The 17,907-nt window shown below is 44.3% G+C and overlaps 2 protein-coding genes and 1 long non-coding RNA gene across 3 annotated transcripts; 2 read left to right on the plus strand and 1 right to left on the minus strand.

The window, feature by feature from the left end:
- Window positions 1-749: 749 nt before the first annotated feature.
- Window positions 750-9,839, plus strand: SLC16A5 (solute carrier family 16 member 5). The gene is made up of 4 exons (XM_062591969.1): window positions 750-1,027; window positions 5,027-5,170; window positions 6,205-7,071; window positions 8,742-9,839. Exons 1-4 carry the CDS (start codon window positions 808-810, stop codon window positions 8,981-8,983), a joined length of 1,473 nt encoding a protein of 490 aa, XP_062447953.1. The 5' UTR covers window positions 750-807; the 3' UTR covers window positions 8,984-9,839.
- LOC134149149 (uncharacterized) lies at window positions 2,377-10,666 on the minus strand. Its single transcript, XR_009960366.1, has 6 exons — window positions 10,194-10,666; window positions 8,788-8,842; window positions 7,592-7,712; window positions 6,475-6,613; window positions 4,138-4,528; window positions 2,377-2,794 (listed from the first exon to the last, which is right to left on the minus strand). It is a non-coding gene; the product is annotated as an uncharacterized LOC134149149 (long non-coding RNA).
- Window positions 10,667-14,871: 4,205 nt separating this feature from the next.
- ARMC7 (armadillo repeat containing 7) lies at window positions 14,872-17,581 on the plus strand. Its single transcript, XM_062592010.1, has 3 exons — window positions 14,872-15,012; window positions 15,122-15,265; window positions 16,558-17,581. The coding sequence occupies exons 1-3, from the start codon at window positions 14,946-14,948 to the stop codon at window positions 16,893-16,895; spliced, it is 549 nt and encodes a 182-aa protein (XP_062447994.1). The 5' UTR covers window positions 14,872-14,945; the 3' UTR covers window positions 16,896-17,581.
- Window positions 17,582-17,907: the final 326 nt, after the last annotated feature.

Raw genomic sequence — 17,907 nt, forward strand, 5'->3', positions numbered from 1 at the left:
AATAAATATTGCACTGTGCAGAGCAGCGACCTCAGGGCCACTGTGTTTGAGCTCATCCAGCTGCCAAAGCAGGTTTCCTTTTTTCTTTATGTGCGTTCGTTCATGTGGAGAGGACAGGGGATGCCTTGGCTACGTGTTTCACTCAGCTGGGCTCAAAGAAATCAAAAGTGGGATCTCAGAAGAGGCTCTAGCTCTAAATGGCGGTAAAGCAAAAAGCGTAACCGAGATCACTAGATCCTAAGTGACCGACGGCTTTAAAAATGTCTTTTCACCATTAGCGCTTTAAACTGTATGGGAGAGCAGTTTTCTTAAAAGGTTCACAATGAGCTCAGCTGCAGGCTTTATATATTTTTATTTTTCTTGGCGTTTGCATGGTTTTCCTTGTCCTCGCACAACCGGGACTTGGTGACCTTAGCAATTGCCAGCAAGGGGACTCCATATGATGAAAGCAGGCGAAAGGGAAAATAAGGGCAGGAACTGGGTAAGGCCAATTCATAGCTCGGAGGAGGTGTGGTCCGGTTATGTACCTGGCTGCGTTCGCAGTCTTGTGAAATATAAAAGGGGAAGGCGGTCGTTGCTCAAGTAATCTGCTGCCAGGATCCTGCAGCGAGAAGGAAGGGAGGTGCTGGGAGAAATGTGGAGTGAGAAGCCTGAAGGAGCAGCTGCGAAAGGCTCGGGCGGCATCGGCGGGGCTGAGTGCAGGGCCAGCGCTGGTCCTGCTCTGTAGGGCCGGTCCCGGGCTGCGCGTCGCGTGGTAGCCCCGCTCCCTCGCCCAGCAGGCTGGCTTAGGTAGAAAAAGGAGCCATCATGTCCCACGGAGGAGCAGCAGCACGTGAAGCCACCAAGCCCCAGGACCGAGGCTGGGCCTGGATGGTCCTGCTCGCTGCAGTGCTGCTGCAGGGGCTAACGCTGGGCTTCCCCTCCTGCATTGGAGTCTTCTTCACGGACCTCCAGCACGAATTCCAGGCCACGAACAGCGAGACATCATGGTTCCCCTCCATCATGGTGGCCGTGTTGCACGCTGGCGGTGAGTAAAGCCTCCAGCGGTTCTGCTGCTGACGAGGGGCCATTAACAAATGCTCTTTTAATATTTCATTGGAGAGAAAGGCAGATGGGTCAGCAGTGTGCAGGCATCTCCCACCAATGCCCACAAAGCCCAAAGCTAGATGTCCGCAGGTACTGGGCTGCTCCTTGAAGAGATAGCAGAGGCCCTTGGTCAAGGAGGGAGACTCTCTCAGCCCAGCTCCTCCAGACCAGTGAAAACTCACTCCTCTTCTCCAGAGAAGGTGGACAGTAGAGGGGAAGAAAAAGCTGGATGGTAGAGCTGCAAGCTTAGGTGCTCTCTACCCACGAGAGCACATCCCCTTCCATGTGCCACACAAGTGTGCTCTCTGCAGCTGAAGAGGTGCCAGAAGGCTTTGGCAGGCTCCTCCAGGGTGAGCTAGGACACAGCATCAAGAACAGCTCTTGGGGCGGTAGCACAGGGTGCACACCCAGACAGGGATGTGGACAGAGGTGACACAGCAGCATTGCTGCAGCACCTTCTGGGGAAAAAGCAGAGGGAGGGTGCTGCTCTGCCAAGAGGCACCCCTCCACACATATGGCACCTCTGCCATACAAAATGTAGGAGCTGCACAGGACAGGGACGCCCAAAACCCATTGAATCTGGTATTTCTGCTCAGGCAGCTTGCGGACTTCCCAATGAGTGGCCTGTGTTGCCACTGACTCCTCCTCACGCAGTCCCTGCGCTTATTTGACAACCCCACCTAGGCAAAAGGAGCAAAGGGTCCCGCGAGGCCCTCAGCTCATGCATTCGCCTTCTCAGTGCTGGTGAAAGGTGACACTTTACAGCAAGGGAAAAATAAAAAGGAACAAAAGCCCTGAGTCATGCTGATGTCAAGGCCATGACAGGTTCACTCTCTCCTGTGCAGGACTTGGCTGACAGCCATCTGACAGGGGAGCAAGAGGCTGCCGTTACCAGATGCCATTGCAGAAATGCAAGGTGCAGACAGAAAGAAACTTCAGGAGAAGCAACTGTGGGAGGATTAATCTCTGCAAGCTGGCAGCAGTAGAGCAGTACACATGGGGCTAGTGAATCAGGAAATTGCTGGGCATTCCCCCTGCTGCTCCCCACCACCTGCCACCCTGCTGCCACCAGGAAGCCCAGCAGGACCCACTCACTCTGGGAAACAGGCTTAGAAACTGCACGGCACCCACATCAGGCTCAGCTTCAAGCCATCCAGGCAGGACAAGCCTGGCAGTGTCAGCAGGAAAATATCAACTCTCCAGCTTTCTTTAATGAAGTAATTGTGAGGCTGGAACCATAGTGAAAGATAATACAAACTAATAAATAGATATGAAAGTTATAAGCTAGACAAGAATAGCCTTATGTTAACTATATTCACTAATAGAGTTTTACAAGGCATAACCAGTAAAATTACAAGCTAGCTGTTACTTGGCTTGCCAGTTATCACTGCAGGCTGTTACAGCAGAAGAGTACTTGTTCTTGTCCTCCAGGAGCATAAAGCAGGAATAACACAGCTGTAAGCTAGGGAATAAAACCAGTGAAAAATCAGAAATAAAAGACTCCCTCCCAGGCCAAACAGGTACAGCTTTTGCTGTGACTTCTGACTGTCTTCGCAGTGGCCCGGGCTCTATTTGATTCAGGTTCTTAGGTTGCACCCATCATATTGGCATGTGAACCCTCTCCAAAATTGCTTTCTGCTATGGCACCAGCACTTCTTACAGGTTCTTCTCTCTTTTCTTCTCCTTTAGTCTTTTTAACTGAGAGTAACTGAAGGAAAAAAGTATTTGTTGCAAAATTAACAAAAAGGGAAATGGACTGAAAACTCCATTTTCAGACTCATCAGTCGAGTGAGAAGCTTGCATGCAAGAGAGCCAACCTCAGTCTAGGAGAGCTACGGAGGGAAACAGGGAACGGCACAGTGCAAACAACAGTTCATAACTTACTAAGCTAAACATAGCTCATTACCCATGCAATGTCCTATGTAAAAGCAATGGGTAATTATGTTGTTATAAGAACCATTCAAGAGACCTCAGGATCCTATGGCTGTCCTTAGAGGGGAAAATGCAAGAGTTCAAGCCCTTATAGGCTCCTATTTCTTGATACTTAAGCCCACATGACTGCCCATACTCACATTAGTATGAATGCAGCAGTTTTGCTGGAATTATTTTTGCAGACAAAGCACAAAAGCCCCAAGCAAAGGAAAAATAATGTAAAATAACGTAAAGCAAGTTAACGGGAACAACTAATGAAAAATCCTTATGATTTTTAAAACCTCATAATTTTGGAGGATTTCAATTTATGATTTTTGGCAACTTGGGGTGGGTTAAACAGGAGTATCAATCTTAATGTCTTCAGCAGCAGGAAGAATAATGCAGCCACCAGTTTGCTGAACCTGCTGATTACTTTTTCAAAGGCCAGTTGAAGTCTGAGGTGAAAATGTCAAAAGCAGAGCAAAATACAAACAGCTACAGTCCTAATTTTAATAGCACTCCATTGTTTGCTTCAACTTTAGGGATTTTATTTCAAACTATACATTGTTTCAGGTCACCAAGATACCACAGGGTATTTTCCCAAACTGACTGAAGACTAATTTTGAAGCTTAGAGCCATGCTGAATTTGCTTATATAACCTTACAGGAAAACAGTAACAACCATCACCACCACCACCACCACCCCCCCAAAAAAAAAAAGAAAAAAAAAAAAAGAAAGAAAGGAAAAGAAATCTGGAAATCTGGAAATCCTTGCAGATCCTCATAGAAACAGTAAAAGAAACTCTCTCTTCAGCTCTTCTACCAGAGCCTGCAGAGAGATGCATGTGTCCCCTTGACATTCTGCAAGTGAGTTAATCTTCTACCCCAAAATGAAGCACCCTAAATTTGCAACATTAACAAACTGGCAATTTGGCATAATCTCATGGAATTCACCATAAGTCTATGAAATTTAACTGACCTTAAACATATACTCTGATGCCTATTTGTTGTTTTTTCTGATGATATAACATAACTGCTTCTTAGTAAAGCCTGCCAGCAACGTCAGCAAACAAACACAACAAAACTTGGGTTTCTGTTCAAGATGGGCAGACCTGGGCTCTGGCGCTCCAGAAGATCTTACCTGCACCAATGTCTTGCTCATGCTTCTTCATTATTTGTGCCGGAGGCATGGGATTGGGAACTGGCACGTGTGCAAGCTGCTCCTAGGCCTCTGCCCTCTTAGAAGTGGACACAGTTATACTGACCCACCCTCGCCAGGTATGCCAGGACGGCATGTGGGAAGAGCTGTGCCAACAATAACACCTTATTATTTTCCTGGGAAGATGACTTGCAGGACAGCTGCAAGACTCCACAAGCTGTAGCTTGGATGCCATGGCCCGAAGCGTAGATTGATTCCAACACAAATATGTCTCTCCACGCATTTTTAAATAATCGTCCTCAAGGATGTATATTTTTCTCCCATCCTTGGTCGGTTTCAGAGTAAATCTCCCTCCTCTTGCAGGAAATTTTATCTGCGTAAAAGGGGGGCAAAAGGAAATGTAGGTGATTTTGTGGAAGAATATTTGAAAAATGTAATGAAATGAGAGTAGAAGCACGCAAGCAGAAATAGCACTCTGCTTACAATCTCTTACTCAGTAGCATAGAAGTCCAGGTCCAAGTCCCAACCTTTTTCAAATCATTCCCAGAATATCATATAAGCACGGAGTCACACCTGAATGTCCCTCTTCCATTACCTAGATTCTATCACAAAGCAGCGTAGAAATCCTATTTAACATCCAACAACCAAGCAGATGACAGTAGCCTTCCCTTCAGGTGACAAGCTGACCAATCAGTTGGGAGAATGAAAGACTATTTTCTATTTCTGGCTTCTCTGTAACATGATGCCGCTGTGACAACCCTCAGGGTCTCTAGCCTAAATCACACAGTGAGCAGGTATTAGAGGGCAATCTCAATACAAGGTAATACCTTTCTCGATAACTGCTTTCCTTTTGCTCTTTGACTGCTTCCAGGGCCCCTCTGCAGCCTCTTGGTTAAGCGATTTGGCTGCAGGTTTGCTGTGATGCTGGGAGGCCTGCTCAGTGGAGTGGGCATGGTGTCCAGCTCCTTCTGCAAGTCCCTCAGCCAGCTTTACGTAACAGCTGGCTTCATCACTGGTGAGTATCAAAGCATAGCAGGAAAATCAAGCTGCTGCACTTGATTTGTGGGTTTTGAAACAGAAATGGTGAGAATGAGTCCAGACCAAGTGCTCACATTTTTCACTCATCTGACAAATAGGATGCAAGGAAAACCGCACTGCTCAGCAGGAATTGTATACTAGGTGGACTTCCCCTTCACACCCCTTTAACACACACCTTGCCCTGCCAGGCTCACTGGAAATTGCTTCTCCTGTGAGCCACACAAAGCTACAGGTTTCTAACAAGTGAGATGGAGAGCAAAGATGTCTGCTCTTTTTAGTAGCTTCACAGCCTTTTGTTTTTTGAGAAAGGAATTTTTTTTCAATCTTGAAATGTAATGTGTTGGGACAACTTCCTTCACAAGTTCCCTGCACTTGTATTTCACCACTCCCAGTCTGAGGAGATGTGGAGATATCTTTTTCTAACAAAAGAATTTGTTGGTTTTGAACAGAAGTAACAGATGGGAACTTTTCCTCTCCAAATATTTCCTTTACGTATCAGTTGCTCTGCTCTTGCTTTTTTCTGACACAGAGAAATTAGTTTCTACAGCCAGGTTGCTTCACAACTGAACCCTGTTGGATCTTGCAAGCTAAGTAGCATGCACCGCATAGAGAGAAAACCAACAAGAAACTCCCTGAGCTTGAAGAAGTGTCAAAAAAGCAACGTCTGCTGCATGCAGTATAAAAAACAAGTTCTCAGAATTTTTCTATTGAACGATTTCATAACAATTTTAGGAACAGCAGTGTGCCCCAGATAAATGTCAGCTTAAATCAGTGTATTTAGTATACCTAAGAACACAAAAAGTTTAATTTACCCAAAATATCCTTCTTCACCTCTTGTGCAGGGCTACTGAGTATTATTCACTGGGGGTTGCACAGCTTGGCCGGGGAGGAAATACTTCAGTGGTAAAAGTAGTCAACTACGGGTATGGCCTGAATTTGGGCTCTTTTCTCTTTGCAGGACACCACAAAAGCATCGTGCAACTGTCATTTTCTATTTCACTCTTTCCTTAGGTCTGGGATCATGTTTCAGCTTCCAGGCAGGAGTGACTGCATTGGGCTACTACTTTGTACGGTGGCGAACCTTGGCTAATGCCATGGCATCCACGGGTGTCTCCCTCGGTTTGACACTGTGGCCACTGCTTTCTCAGTACTTGCTGGATGAGATGGGCTGGAGAAACACTTTTCTCATCTTTGGAGGAATACTATTGAACTGTTGCGTTTGTGGAGCCATTATGAGACCAGTTCAGCTTACATCACGATCATTACTACAGACAGACAGACCTGGAGAGGAGCCAGGGAGAGAAGCAGAAGAGGCACAGCTGGCCAACGGAAGATCTTCTCCCCACCCAGAGATTCAGCAGCAAGCCAGGAGGACTGCATGCTTCCAGGTGTTGCAGAAGTACCTGGCTTTTGACATTTTCTGCCAAAACAAAGGTTACCAGATTTATACTATTGGAGTGACCTGGATGATGATGGGTTTTGTATTACCTCACATCTACCTCGTGCCTTACGCCATCCACAGTGGGGTGGAAGAACGCAGGGCAGCTCTCCTCATCTCCATTATCGGGTTTATCAACATCTTCATACGCCCTTTGACAGGGCTGCTCTCAGGCCTCAGTGTCTTCACAGGGAGACGAATCTACCTGTTCAACCTGGCTGTAATCCTCTGTGGGCTAAGCAATTTCATCTGTGTCATTTCAGCCAAGTTCAGTGCACTCATCATCTACTGCATCATCCTCAGCATAGCCATGAGTGGCATCGGGGCACTCACTTTCCAGGTGCTGATGGACGTAGTGGAGATGGACAGGTTCTCAAGTGCCTTAGGGCTCTTCACCGTCCTGGAGAGTATCACTCTCCTCATTGGACCTCCTCTCACAGGTGAGAGAAGCTATTAAAGCAGACTGGGGAAGAATAGGTTATTAAGACTAGTGACAAGCATTTGGGAGCACAAAGAAGAGGAAGGAGGGAGTTTCCAAGCCCACGCAGGCAGGTGAGTTATGCAGAGGGAGCAGGAGAAAAGGGAGAGTCAGAAAGGAACACTCAGCCCCTTCTCATATCTTAATTAAGGCTCTTTCTGTAGCTGCCCAAGCATCACTGAAGCAACTGCAGATAGCGAAAATGTGACCCATTTGGTTCGTAGCTTTGACAGGCATGAAAGTAGTGAGAGTGTTTTTCCAGCGAGCAGCAGGAAGACAGAGAGAGATTACTGTGATAGGATCCTGCTGTCCAAGAGCTCTTTCATTGCTTTGATAGCTTGCATTATTTTACCTATGAAGTCTCAAGGAATTACAAACATCCAATTACTGTGATGATCACAGTAATGATCACATTTACTGTGATCAGAGATGTTGCTGGTTCTACATTTTTCAAAAACCTTATAGTAAAAGCTTCTACTTACCCTTCTTTCTGATCTCTGGAGTTTATTCATTCTTCTCTGGAGACAGGGAGTAAGTTATGGCCCACAATCCAATCTATTATTCACAACATCACCGGTTCACTCCAAACACTGCTGAAGTGACCTGTCAAAGACACAGTTGCTCCTGCAGTATAGCAGCACATTCAAAAGATTGACAAGCAAGAAATACGAGCCTGAGCATAAATCAGTTCTGAGTTTCAGTTCTCTTCTCCAGACAATGAAGTACGTGTCATTCAGCAGTAAAATATCTGCCTGTTTTAAGAATGGGATGATAATGTGCACTATATTTCACAGTATTCCCAAGCATTAGAGTGCTAGTCACTTCTCCTCAAAGTGTTTTCCTGGACATCTGATAGTAAAGGCAGATGGGTACAACAAAGCACAGTAAGAACAGCCCCATTTTTATTTAGATGCCTGAAGTCTTCTAAAGAAAACCCACTATGAAAGGGAACATTGCCAATTCTTAACAAGGAATACATACAGAAAACAAACACTACTCCAGGATTCCATATATATATATATGCAGCCTACAGCAGAGGCACCACATGTGTTACTTGAATATCACCTTTTCATCTCCAGAGTTAATGTTAAAATGCTCATTTAATATACCACTCTTCTAAATGTTTTATATTGAGACACTTAATATTAGCTATAATATTTGCTGTGCTGTGAATTTTCCTCGTTCTGATTAGGTACTATTAAAAGATTATGAGTTTTCATTTTAGAGACCAAAACATACTGATTTTTGAAATAGTTCTCTATTTACTTGCTCTGTGTTCTAACCTGGTATGCAAGAAGCTCACTAATTCCAAAATCCAGTGAGTGGCAGTGGTGTAGGGATCCTGTGCTGAGTAAACACAATGAATCAGGAAACTGGGAAAAAAATTACAGCTTCCTTTCTTTCGTGATTTCTCAGTTTACTGAGAAATGCTTTATACAGAAGCAGAAATACCACCTAAGCAGAGACTACAAAGAGAGGAGCTCTACAGTCTACAGAAGAGAACTTAACTCATCCGTGAATGCTTGTATATGGCAGTTTGACAAGTGATTTAGGTTTAACATTTACATAAATGTCATACAGTTGCCTTAAGTATGCATCTTCTCTTTGACTAAACTGTGATTCCTGTTTCAGGTCTCCTGGTGGACCTAACTAGCAATTTCCACTGTGTCTTCTATACCTCCAGTTTTTTCCTGCTATCAGCTGCATTATTCATGGTGCTCAGCTTCTGTGCTCTGGAAAGAAAAAGCAAATTGAAAGAGGCCTCAAAAGTACCTTTGGATAATCCCTCCAGACGTCAATACAACGAAATAATAACTGAACCACAGTCTGAAAGACAATCCCCTCCTGCAGTGATCTACATCACAAGCATATGAAAAGAGGGTGAAAAAAAAGAGAGAGAGACTCAAACAATTATGTGGCCAGTACAAAGCTACACAACGCCCAACACTGACAGTACATGAGAAAAGTGACTGCTTTCCAAAATTACCATCTCGCTTCTGTCCTACGCTTCCACTCAATGGGGCCGTATCGAACTCCATGTGAGCAATCCAGTTCAGTAGCTGAGCCGAAAACCAAGCATCAGCCAAAGGACATACAGAACTACACATGCCTAAAGCAAACCATGGGATAACAGCCATGGGAGCCGGTTCTGAGAGACAAAGCTACGTTGAATCAATTCGTTTAAGTTAGTGTCTTTAAGAAGTCACTGAAATTTCACATACATGTTTCAGTTGCTAACACTGGAAAATATGTATTAATGGCTATGCTCAAGGTTGATTTTTTTTTCACAAAGAGGTATTACTCGGTCCTAGAAAAGTTAAACATAATCAGTAGACTTGCCTAGTCTGAACATGCCATTTTGGTGCAGATTCATATGAGGTTTCCTAGTTGCTTTCCATATAAGGCAGGGGTAGGAAGAGACAAACATTTCCCACAGGAAGTGTGCTATTATTTCCTGTATCTCTAAATATTACATGGAGGTTGCTGTATCAATTGCAAAACTTGGGCAAGCCTCTAGCAAGATCAAATATTCTTTCTTACAATGTATGCATGATTTTTTCATTTCATGGACATTTACAAGGACCCAAAGGTTCAACTCCAAAGCATCAAAAACAAAAAAAACTCCAAGTCTTAGAGTGCCTGTATTTTATAACTAGCAGTATCTCAAATATCCTGATGTGTCACAAAATGGTATTCATGATTCACAGCTTCTGTAAATACACTTTGTTCCTGCATTCACTTGGGCGAGGGGGCGGGGGGGGCGGAGGAGAGGGAGACCTTAGACCTGAGAATAATTGTATGCATCATTATATAGGCCCAAATTCAAAGCCATTATAGCACTCATTCACATTTCCCCCTTGTGTAAATGAATTTTGCTCTTTAGATCAGGTCTTGTACTCTCAGTCTTAGTTACACAAGCATTCTCCCTATAGGGAAGTTTGTACAAGCATAGCTTACCTGTCAAAAAAAACATCAATGAGGAAAAACAGTGAGGCCAGTGTTAACTTTCATATCCATATAGTCTCTTGACTTTAGGTGGCTTTTCTGGCTACACTCCCAAGAGTTACACCTGTAAGTACTAACCTGTGAGTTGCATCAACTTCTAGCCTCTCTCAGGATCAGCTCCAGTTGCAAAAGCATTTACATTCTGTATCATTTTTGATCTGACATAAGCAGATAGCTCACAAAGCACTGGAGCTGAAGACTGCAAAACCACCTGAAAAATGGAAGCATAAAATACGAGCAAAATGGAAGAAGCAGCAGCTTTCAACTCAACTTTAATGCTTATCTTGAGAACTGCTATGTCAAACTCCACAGTTTTCAGAACTGCGGGCTTCCCCGCCAAAGGAAACACTGGGGTGGGGGGAACACAGGAAAACTGACTCCAAGACTTTCCACAATGACAGCTTCGCAGTTAGCCATTACAGTAAGAGGTATCAGTCCCTCAGAACAGTTCCTGTTCCCACAACTCACTAGTATCTATTTCAGTAGTGATCTAGGATTACTGATCTAGTAACGCTTCACTTTTCCTCATCAAACATATACTTAAATACAATGACTAGTGGGAGACATACATATCTAATCTCTAGTCACATGTGTTTATTAACTTCTGTAAAGCTTAAATAGTCCATAACCACAAAGTAAACAGGGACTGGTGCCTCTCAGCTTACCGAAACAATACCTGCTGTACTTTCCTAGGAAAAAATGGGGCTTTCCTCTTCTCATCAAAACGAACCAATGAAAAGGGATCAAGTCTCAAACCTGTTCTAGCTATTACAGATAAAAGAGCTAGGCAGCTGAACAGATTGTCATTCTTTCTGTATGCAATTCTTATTTTTTTAAATTCTGTTCACACTTACATGCCCTTTCCTTTTCCTCCAGATATGCGGAGGCATATTGTCCCAAATCTTCCTTTTACTACAAATGTCCTGAGCAAAACAGTCTAGATATGGCTTCAGTAACAACCCATCAAAATTTATCCCAGAAGAATAAAAGTTAGTTGAAAGAGTAACAGAAGCATCCCCCACATGGAACCAACTGTTAAATCCACAGGACTTTAGGCCTAACTGGCTCATAAGCAAGGGAACAAATAGTCTGACACATACTGCTCCTTGCACGATAAGGAAAAAGTAAATAAACAAGGCTCCCCAACTGAAGTTGACATACATAGACCAGTTCCTCCTATGCTATGGCAACAAAATCTCAGTTTTGACTATTTCTTGGTCAGGTACAATAGTGCAAAATAATTTAGGAGAGAAAGTTAGGAGAGTGCGGTACAGAACTTCTTTTTGATACTCTCAGACTCAAAGCCAGAGTCACTGGGACATATTTTCATAGGCAGAGAGATGTTTCTGGGAAGAAAAAGAGCCAGTTTACAAATCTGCAGTTTTCACTTTTTTTTTCATCTAGTTGACTAAATAATTTCTAACAGCCTTGTGGAATTTAAACTGACTGAAAACAGGGTTACCTCCCCTAGTAAGTTTTCACAAATGCTTTAGAAGTAATCCACATAGCTCAGGTGGAAAACAAATCTTGGAGAAATATTAATACTCAATGCTTAAGAGCCATGAGGCCTCGCAGGAAAATAAGGTAATAAAAGTTCCTTTCAACTGTTTAAGGTCATCTCATTATGCAAGGTAACCACAGCTTAATTACTGCCACTCCCCAAAGCAGTTTATTCAAACACCTACAGACAGTAAAATAACACTGTACCTCAGCCAGGTTAGAAACCTCTGAGAACCAATAGAGCAAAAATAATTGGCCAGGAATAAACAAATTATATTCCTCTCCCAGTCTCCTCACACCCCTCCCTGCTGCCTCTGTTGATTAAAAGAGTATCATTAACTTTACAAGCCAAGCATTTTTGCAGCAAGCACCTTTCCTTATTGCAACAAAATATTCACCAGGAAGTTCACATAGAAATATTTCAATAGTGTGATCCTTATATGCCTTAGATGCTTAGCCAATGTAATTCTGAGGACAGTTTAATAAAAAACAAGGAAGAGTCATGATCAGCTTGCACACTCTAATGCACCTCAGAGTGCAAAATCACTTAGCTGAAGAGTTTGTCATACTGTTTGAAGACTTGGTTAGCAATACCTAAATAACTGCTAGAAAGTAAACAACTGATAGAAATGAAAAATCACTGCATTCTAGCTTTGGTGTGCCATCAGGTGGGAGCCACTGTCACTAGAAGAGCCCTTGAGGCTGTGAATACCCCAGCTAAATCAGGCCATTCAGTGCTGAGCATTCTGGCAAACAGCAGGTGCTTGAAGCATTCAGACCATTAAACAATATAGCCAATATAACTCTGGCTGTTTACTGAGGCAAGAGTATTTACACACTAACTTCAGCCAATTCTGCCAGCTGCCAAATTATCTTTTCGGATGATCACGACAGACTCCCTCCAGTAAATCAGCACAAAGACAACAAGCATACAGCTTACAACGAAGCATGTCACATAAGCAGCACTAGCATGGTCTGCAACGTTGCAGTAACTTCTGCAGAAAACCTCTGAGTGCTGCAAACCCATGGACTTTTATCAAACTCTTCTCCAGAGGCAGCTCCACCACATGAAATTAAATGCAAGATGATCCTTATGTTTCTTAACCAGCTGTGATTAAACTCAAAGCAAGACAAATGGCTATAGGGAACAGAGCTAGCAATTCTCAGAAAGACCCAGAGGTGCTCTTCTGCTCCTGATTACTTCTTGCCACACACCAAGTAGTGTGACACAGAGAGTATGTTTCTGGGGGATGTGTCACCTGAAATTCAGTCCGCACAGACAAAAGCCCTTTCTAAACACAGCTCTCTATGAAACCACTCCAGGGGACAAAGTTCCTCCTGTTTCTATGCATGCAAAATTACACTGATTGACCACAAATATAGTGTTTGTCAATATAAGTCATTTCATCCTTCCTATTTAAATATTCAGTTTTTCACCTCCAATATAGTCAATACCAGAGACCTTAATCCCTTGTCTTTACACTGGCTAGTTCCTCTGTACTTGCCTTCTCTTCTCCACCTGCCTTCCCACAGTAGTCGTTCACCTTCTATGTTAACGTCAGCTGTGGCTTTGAACTATGTCAACACTTTCCTATTTACAAAGGTCTATGCTACAAGAGATTTACTAATACACTGGCAAACTATTCTAATATAGCAATATAGTTTGTAATACCTAACACTTTGATCATTTTCATACTAATATTTGAACACATATACATACACACATACACACACTTCAACTGAAAATTAGTACAAGAGCTGAAGTTGCCAGCACAGAATAGGTGTAAAAGCTCATACCAGGTTATCTTCTCACACCACTGTAATGTAAAATGGTTTTGCCTTACTGCATTTTGTGCAGCTTCTTTGTTCAACCTTCTCCTTGCTGAGGTCATGGACAGATATTTTTATTATGGCCAGCTGTGTATTATCAGCAATTATCATCCCAACATGCTTGTAACTGTTGCCAAGTATTTGGCAGATCAGGCCATATTTAACTTCCTTTGTATGAAATCAACTACATTTGAGATAATGCAAAAGAGGGCATCTGTTCACAGCCTGTTTCCTACCAGTTCTACAAATGAAACGGCATTGATTTAATTGTCTATAAAATTGATATACACTTCTACAGAGCCCACCTCAACACAGTTTATGACTTTTATACATATTTACCTGGTATGTTTACACAACATGAATCACATTTGAAACCACTTGCAAGAGCTTACAATCACAGTGGTGTCATTTTAACGCCAATAGTTCAGCATCGTGCAGTCGCTCTGCTTCAGGTTTACACCAGGACATCGTACAGCCACAGTGGAATTGCCTCCTGTCATTTTATTAATCCAGTCCTCCCTCTTGGCATCACTTAGCATTTTTTCCAGGTCTTTTTTCTTACATCTTAAAGAAAGGAAACTGTTGATTATCCCATCCTTCTTTAGCCTAAAAGTCTCAATTCTATGGCAACAAAAAATAAATTTTTTTTCATCCTCAGATCCACCCTCATATTCACTGCTGCAGCAACCATCCCTGTATCCTTCCACAGCTGTTGCTGTACCACCTGTTTCCCGTGTTCGCTGTGGTGGACAAACATCACCAGGGGATGCTGAGATAGAGCCATCAGCTCCTGCCCAGAGCTTCTGGATCTGGAGCAGCTTCAGACCCAGCTGAAGCTTCAGCGTCTGCTAAGCTCCTTTGCCACGAAGCAAGTCAGCAATGCCACAGCCTGGGGAACTGTTATTTTAACACTGAGCAGCATTTACTGCATTTAGAAAACCTGGGAGGACAGGGAAATAAGCAGGAAAAAAAAGTGGAAATCCTTTGAGTAGGTAACTAGTAGGTGAGGAAAGCATAGGTCTTTTCCAGAATGAAGAGGAAAATTGCTTCAGAAATAGATGGCTGTATTACTTAAAATACAAAAAGATACGCGCACGTTTATTAACAGTTATTACTAGCAGAGGGGATGGTCCCCCCGCTGTCCAGCCGGGCAGAAACCGCTGCCGCAAGGAGCAGCCGGCGCGGCCGCCTGAATACCACCGGGCCGCGAACGCACCGGGCCGCCGCCGCCGCCGCCGTCAGGCACCGCGGCCGCGGCGCGCCCGCCTCGCGCCGCGAACCGTTAACGTCGCCCCGCCCCCCGCCGCCCGCGACCAACGGCCGCCAAGATGGCGGCGCGCGCAGGCGCAGGCGCCGCGGCCCGGCCCGCTGCCCGCCCCGCAGCGGCGGCCATGTTGCGGCGCGGCGGGCAGGGGCCGCCCCAGGGCGGGAGGTGGGGTTGAGGCGGGGCGCGGCGCGGCGCGGCGCGGCGCGCTGAGGGCTGCCGGCCGCCTCGCCGGCATGGAGCTGGGCCGGCTGGAGTACCTGCAGGCCCTGGTCACCGAGTTCCAGGTGACCGACAGCCCAGGTGACCCCCCTTCCCCCTCCCGTCGCCGCGGGCAGGCCGCCCGCTCGGTGCCCGCTGGCCGGGCGGCGGCCCCTCGCCGCGCTCACCCGCTGCTTCTCCGCGCCCGCAGACGCCAAGGAGCAGGTCCTGGCCAACCTGGCCAACTTCGCCTACGACCCCCAAAACTACGAGCACCTCCGGCAGCTGCAGGTGCTGGACCTGTTCCTGGATGCGCTCGCCGAGGACAGCGAGGTGCTGGTGGAGTTTGCGATCGGTAAGGACGGCAGCGCAGCCATCAGGCCTTGTTTGGAGGGGAAGGAGTGGCGGTCCCGCCGTCAGGGGTTAGTGGAGTCACAGCTCTTAAAAAAAGATTTTCTGTAAAGCATTTTTTTTATATATATATATACTAGAAGAAAATACTAACTGAATGACTTCTTACCCAAATGTCTCCTATAGTGAGACAGTCACTGAGAGTAAGTTTTTGCCCGGTATAAGACCCAGATCCACCATTCCCATCCTAGTGTTGACAAACCCTTTGCTGTTTGTCAGCTAGAATACTTGCTCCAAAAAATTTAGCAAGCCCTCTGAAGAATTGCCCTACAGTGATTCATCGTGCTCTAAATAAACAGGAATCCTGATTGTGACTGATTCCATGAAATGATACTACATACATTTGATTTTTAAGGTTTGCTGACTGAGCTACACCAGGGTACGTCTGCACCTTAAAGTTTCAAGTACTAATTATTGTAGGCCTCTTGGCTCATATTAGTATCTCTGTTCTCTATTTTTCTAAAACGTCTGCCACAAACTGCTGGATTGTAACCTTTTGCTCAAGTGATAAAGGTATTTTTCATTCTGTGGAAGACATTACATCCAGAAGCACAGTGCCCTCTAATGACATACTAGAGGAGGAGTGTGCTGGTGGAAAACCTCCAGAAAGAATCAAGAAAATTGCACAGGAACGGTTAACAGTTTTCCAGCCAAATCTCACAGCCAGTCTGGATGCTTATTTCTGTATTGGAAAACAGGCATCAGCAAAATCAGCACCATTGCACAATTTTGCATTTAGGTAAATAATTTCTATTATCACACTGAGTTTGGAAAAAAGAGGTTATTTAGGTAATTAAAATTCCATCTTGTAATTCTTGGCATCTTTAAGATTTAGCACATTTACCTCATACTGTTCAGGAAAAATATTTTTGTATGTCAGAGTATACACAGGAAGAAAGATGAAGTGGTAATGTGAGGACAGCTCACAAGCATACTAAGTGTCTAACATTTTTCAGGACCAAAATGGTATCAATAAATACAAATCTCTGGAATACAGTCAGGCTGTTGCCACTTGCTTATTCCAGAATGAAGTACACAATTGTTTGAACAAAGAAAACCAGGAGGAAATGAAATTGTACCAAGCATGTGCATTACAATTAATTGTGGTAGTTTCAACTGTAACATCAAAGGATCCTAGCTGTAGCAGAGGACTTAAATCTTTGTTTGAAAAAAAGCAAGGGTGTGGAGAGAAGAATGTCTTGCATTTATCAAACATTCTCTTTTGCTCTGCTTCAGGTGGTCTTTGTAACCTGTGTCTGGATAAAACTAACAAAGACTACATCTTGGAGGCAAATGGGGTAGAGCCCGTAATAAACTGCCTGTCCAGTCCTAATGAGGAGACAGTTATGTCGGCCGTCACGACGCTGATGTACCTGACAACACCGCAGTCGCGCCAGCAGACCACGGCTCTCCCAGTGGTGGCGTGCATGCTTCGATTCTCTCTCTCAGCCAACAAAAGGCTGAGCAATCTGGCAACGGTCTTCCTTGAGGATTACTGCACACCTCTCCAAGTGGAAGAGGCCAGGAATATAAGCAAACATACAGCAGTGGGGATTCCTCTTCCTAAAGACTGAAGCTGCCCAGAGCAACCTGGAGCTCTTACAAGAGAGGTGCCTCCCTCTTAGCTTCCCAGCCTCACTGCTCAGCAGGTGAAAGTAACTTTAAACAGATGGTCAAATCAGTGCTGGTTTTTAGTATCAGTACAGAGGAAGGAATAATGCTACAATGTGAATCAGGCTAGACATGAAACTTTTTAAAAAAAAAAAAAAAAAAAAAAAAAGGAGGGAGAGAAAGAGAATAGAACAGGTTGTGGCTAGTGGAGAGCAGGCTGATGAGTACAGCCCAGCACCCAGCTTGCAAAGATAACTCTTCCCAGCAATTAACCTTTTCTGCTCGTGTTATTGGGCAGCTTACATCCCTCCTAGCTCCTGGCTGATTTTATATGGTACTGAAGTGTCACATAAACTTTATTCTTCCTGCAGAAGAAAGAAGGCGTTTCCCTGTCCCTGCAACTTGCAGGCTTGTTATATCCCTTTGGTACTAAGTTTGGCACCCTGTCATCATGCCATAAGCTTCTGGTTAGTTAATCACTATACAGGACAGGTCATAGCTGTGCTACATATGAGGAAGTGGAAAATCGTATTTCTTTCATTATCATAGGTGATAAAGGTGAAGATTTAAAAAACTGCTCATGGCAGTCTGGCTCACAAGAACAGCTGTCTTGTAAAACCTACTCTTAATAAAACATTACAAAACTGTTTACACAGCATTTAAGTTATAAGTACATAAATATTTTTCTACAGCACTTGTAACCCAGCCTTCATCCAGTCTCATTAATGCACGTGGGCCAGAAACTGAAGCCAGTTTGGTCTCCTTTCATTATCAGCCAACAATGCAAAAAGCAACCCAAAAGCCAAGGTGACTAAATACATAAAATTTAAAACATTTGGCTGTTGACCACAAAGCTCTCTGATAGGTGCACACACTGTGTCTGCTCAAGTTTCATAGCCTTATTACTTTTTTTCTTCCTTTTTGCCCCCCACCCTCTCCAGCCCCCAATCCCGGTCAGCTCAAGATGTGGGACTG

This window comes from Rhea pennata, chromosome 19, assembly GCF_028389875.1.
Source record: "Rhea pennata isolate bPtePen1 chromosome 19, bPtePen1.pri, whole genome shotgun sequence".
Classification (NCBI taxonomy): Eukaryota; Metazoa; Chordata; class Aves; order Rheiformes; family Rheidae; genus Rhea; species Rhea pennata.

What these genes read in the sequence shown, in the direction of transcription:
- ARMC7 (XM_062592010.1), top strand. Translation starts at nt 14,946, where the DNA reads ATGGAGCTGGGCCGGCTGGAGTACCTGCAGGCCCTGGTCACCGAGTTC. An exon ending in CCAGGTGACCGACAGCCCAG is followed by an intron (nt 15,013 to 15,121) that starts GTGACCCCCCTT and finishes CCGCGCCCGCAG; the next exon opens with ACGCCAAGGAGCAGGTCCTG. An exon ending in GCTGGTGGAGTTTGCGATCG is followed by an intron (nt 15,266 to 16,557) that starts GTAAGGACGGCA and finishes GCTCTGCTTCAG; the next exon opens with GTGGTCTTTGTAACCTGTGT.
- SLC16A5 (XM_062591969.1), top strand. Translation starts at nt 808, where the DNA reads ATGTCCCACGGAGGAGCAGCAGCACGTGAAGCCACCAAGCCCCAGGAC. An exon ending in GGCCGTGTTGCACGCTGGCG is followed by an intron (nt 1,028 to 5,026) that starts GTGAGTAAAGCC and finishes GACTGCTTCCAG; the next exon opens with GGCCCCTCTGCAGCCTCTTG. An exon ending in AACAGCTGGCTTCATCACTG is followed by an intron (nt 5,171 to 6,204) that starts GTGAGTATCAAA and finishes CTCTTTCCTTAG; the next exon opens with GTCTGGGATCATGTTTCAGC.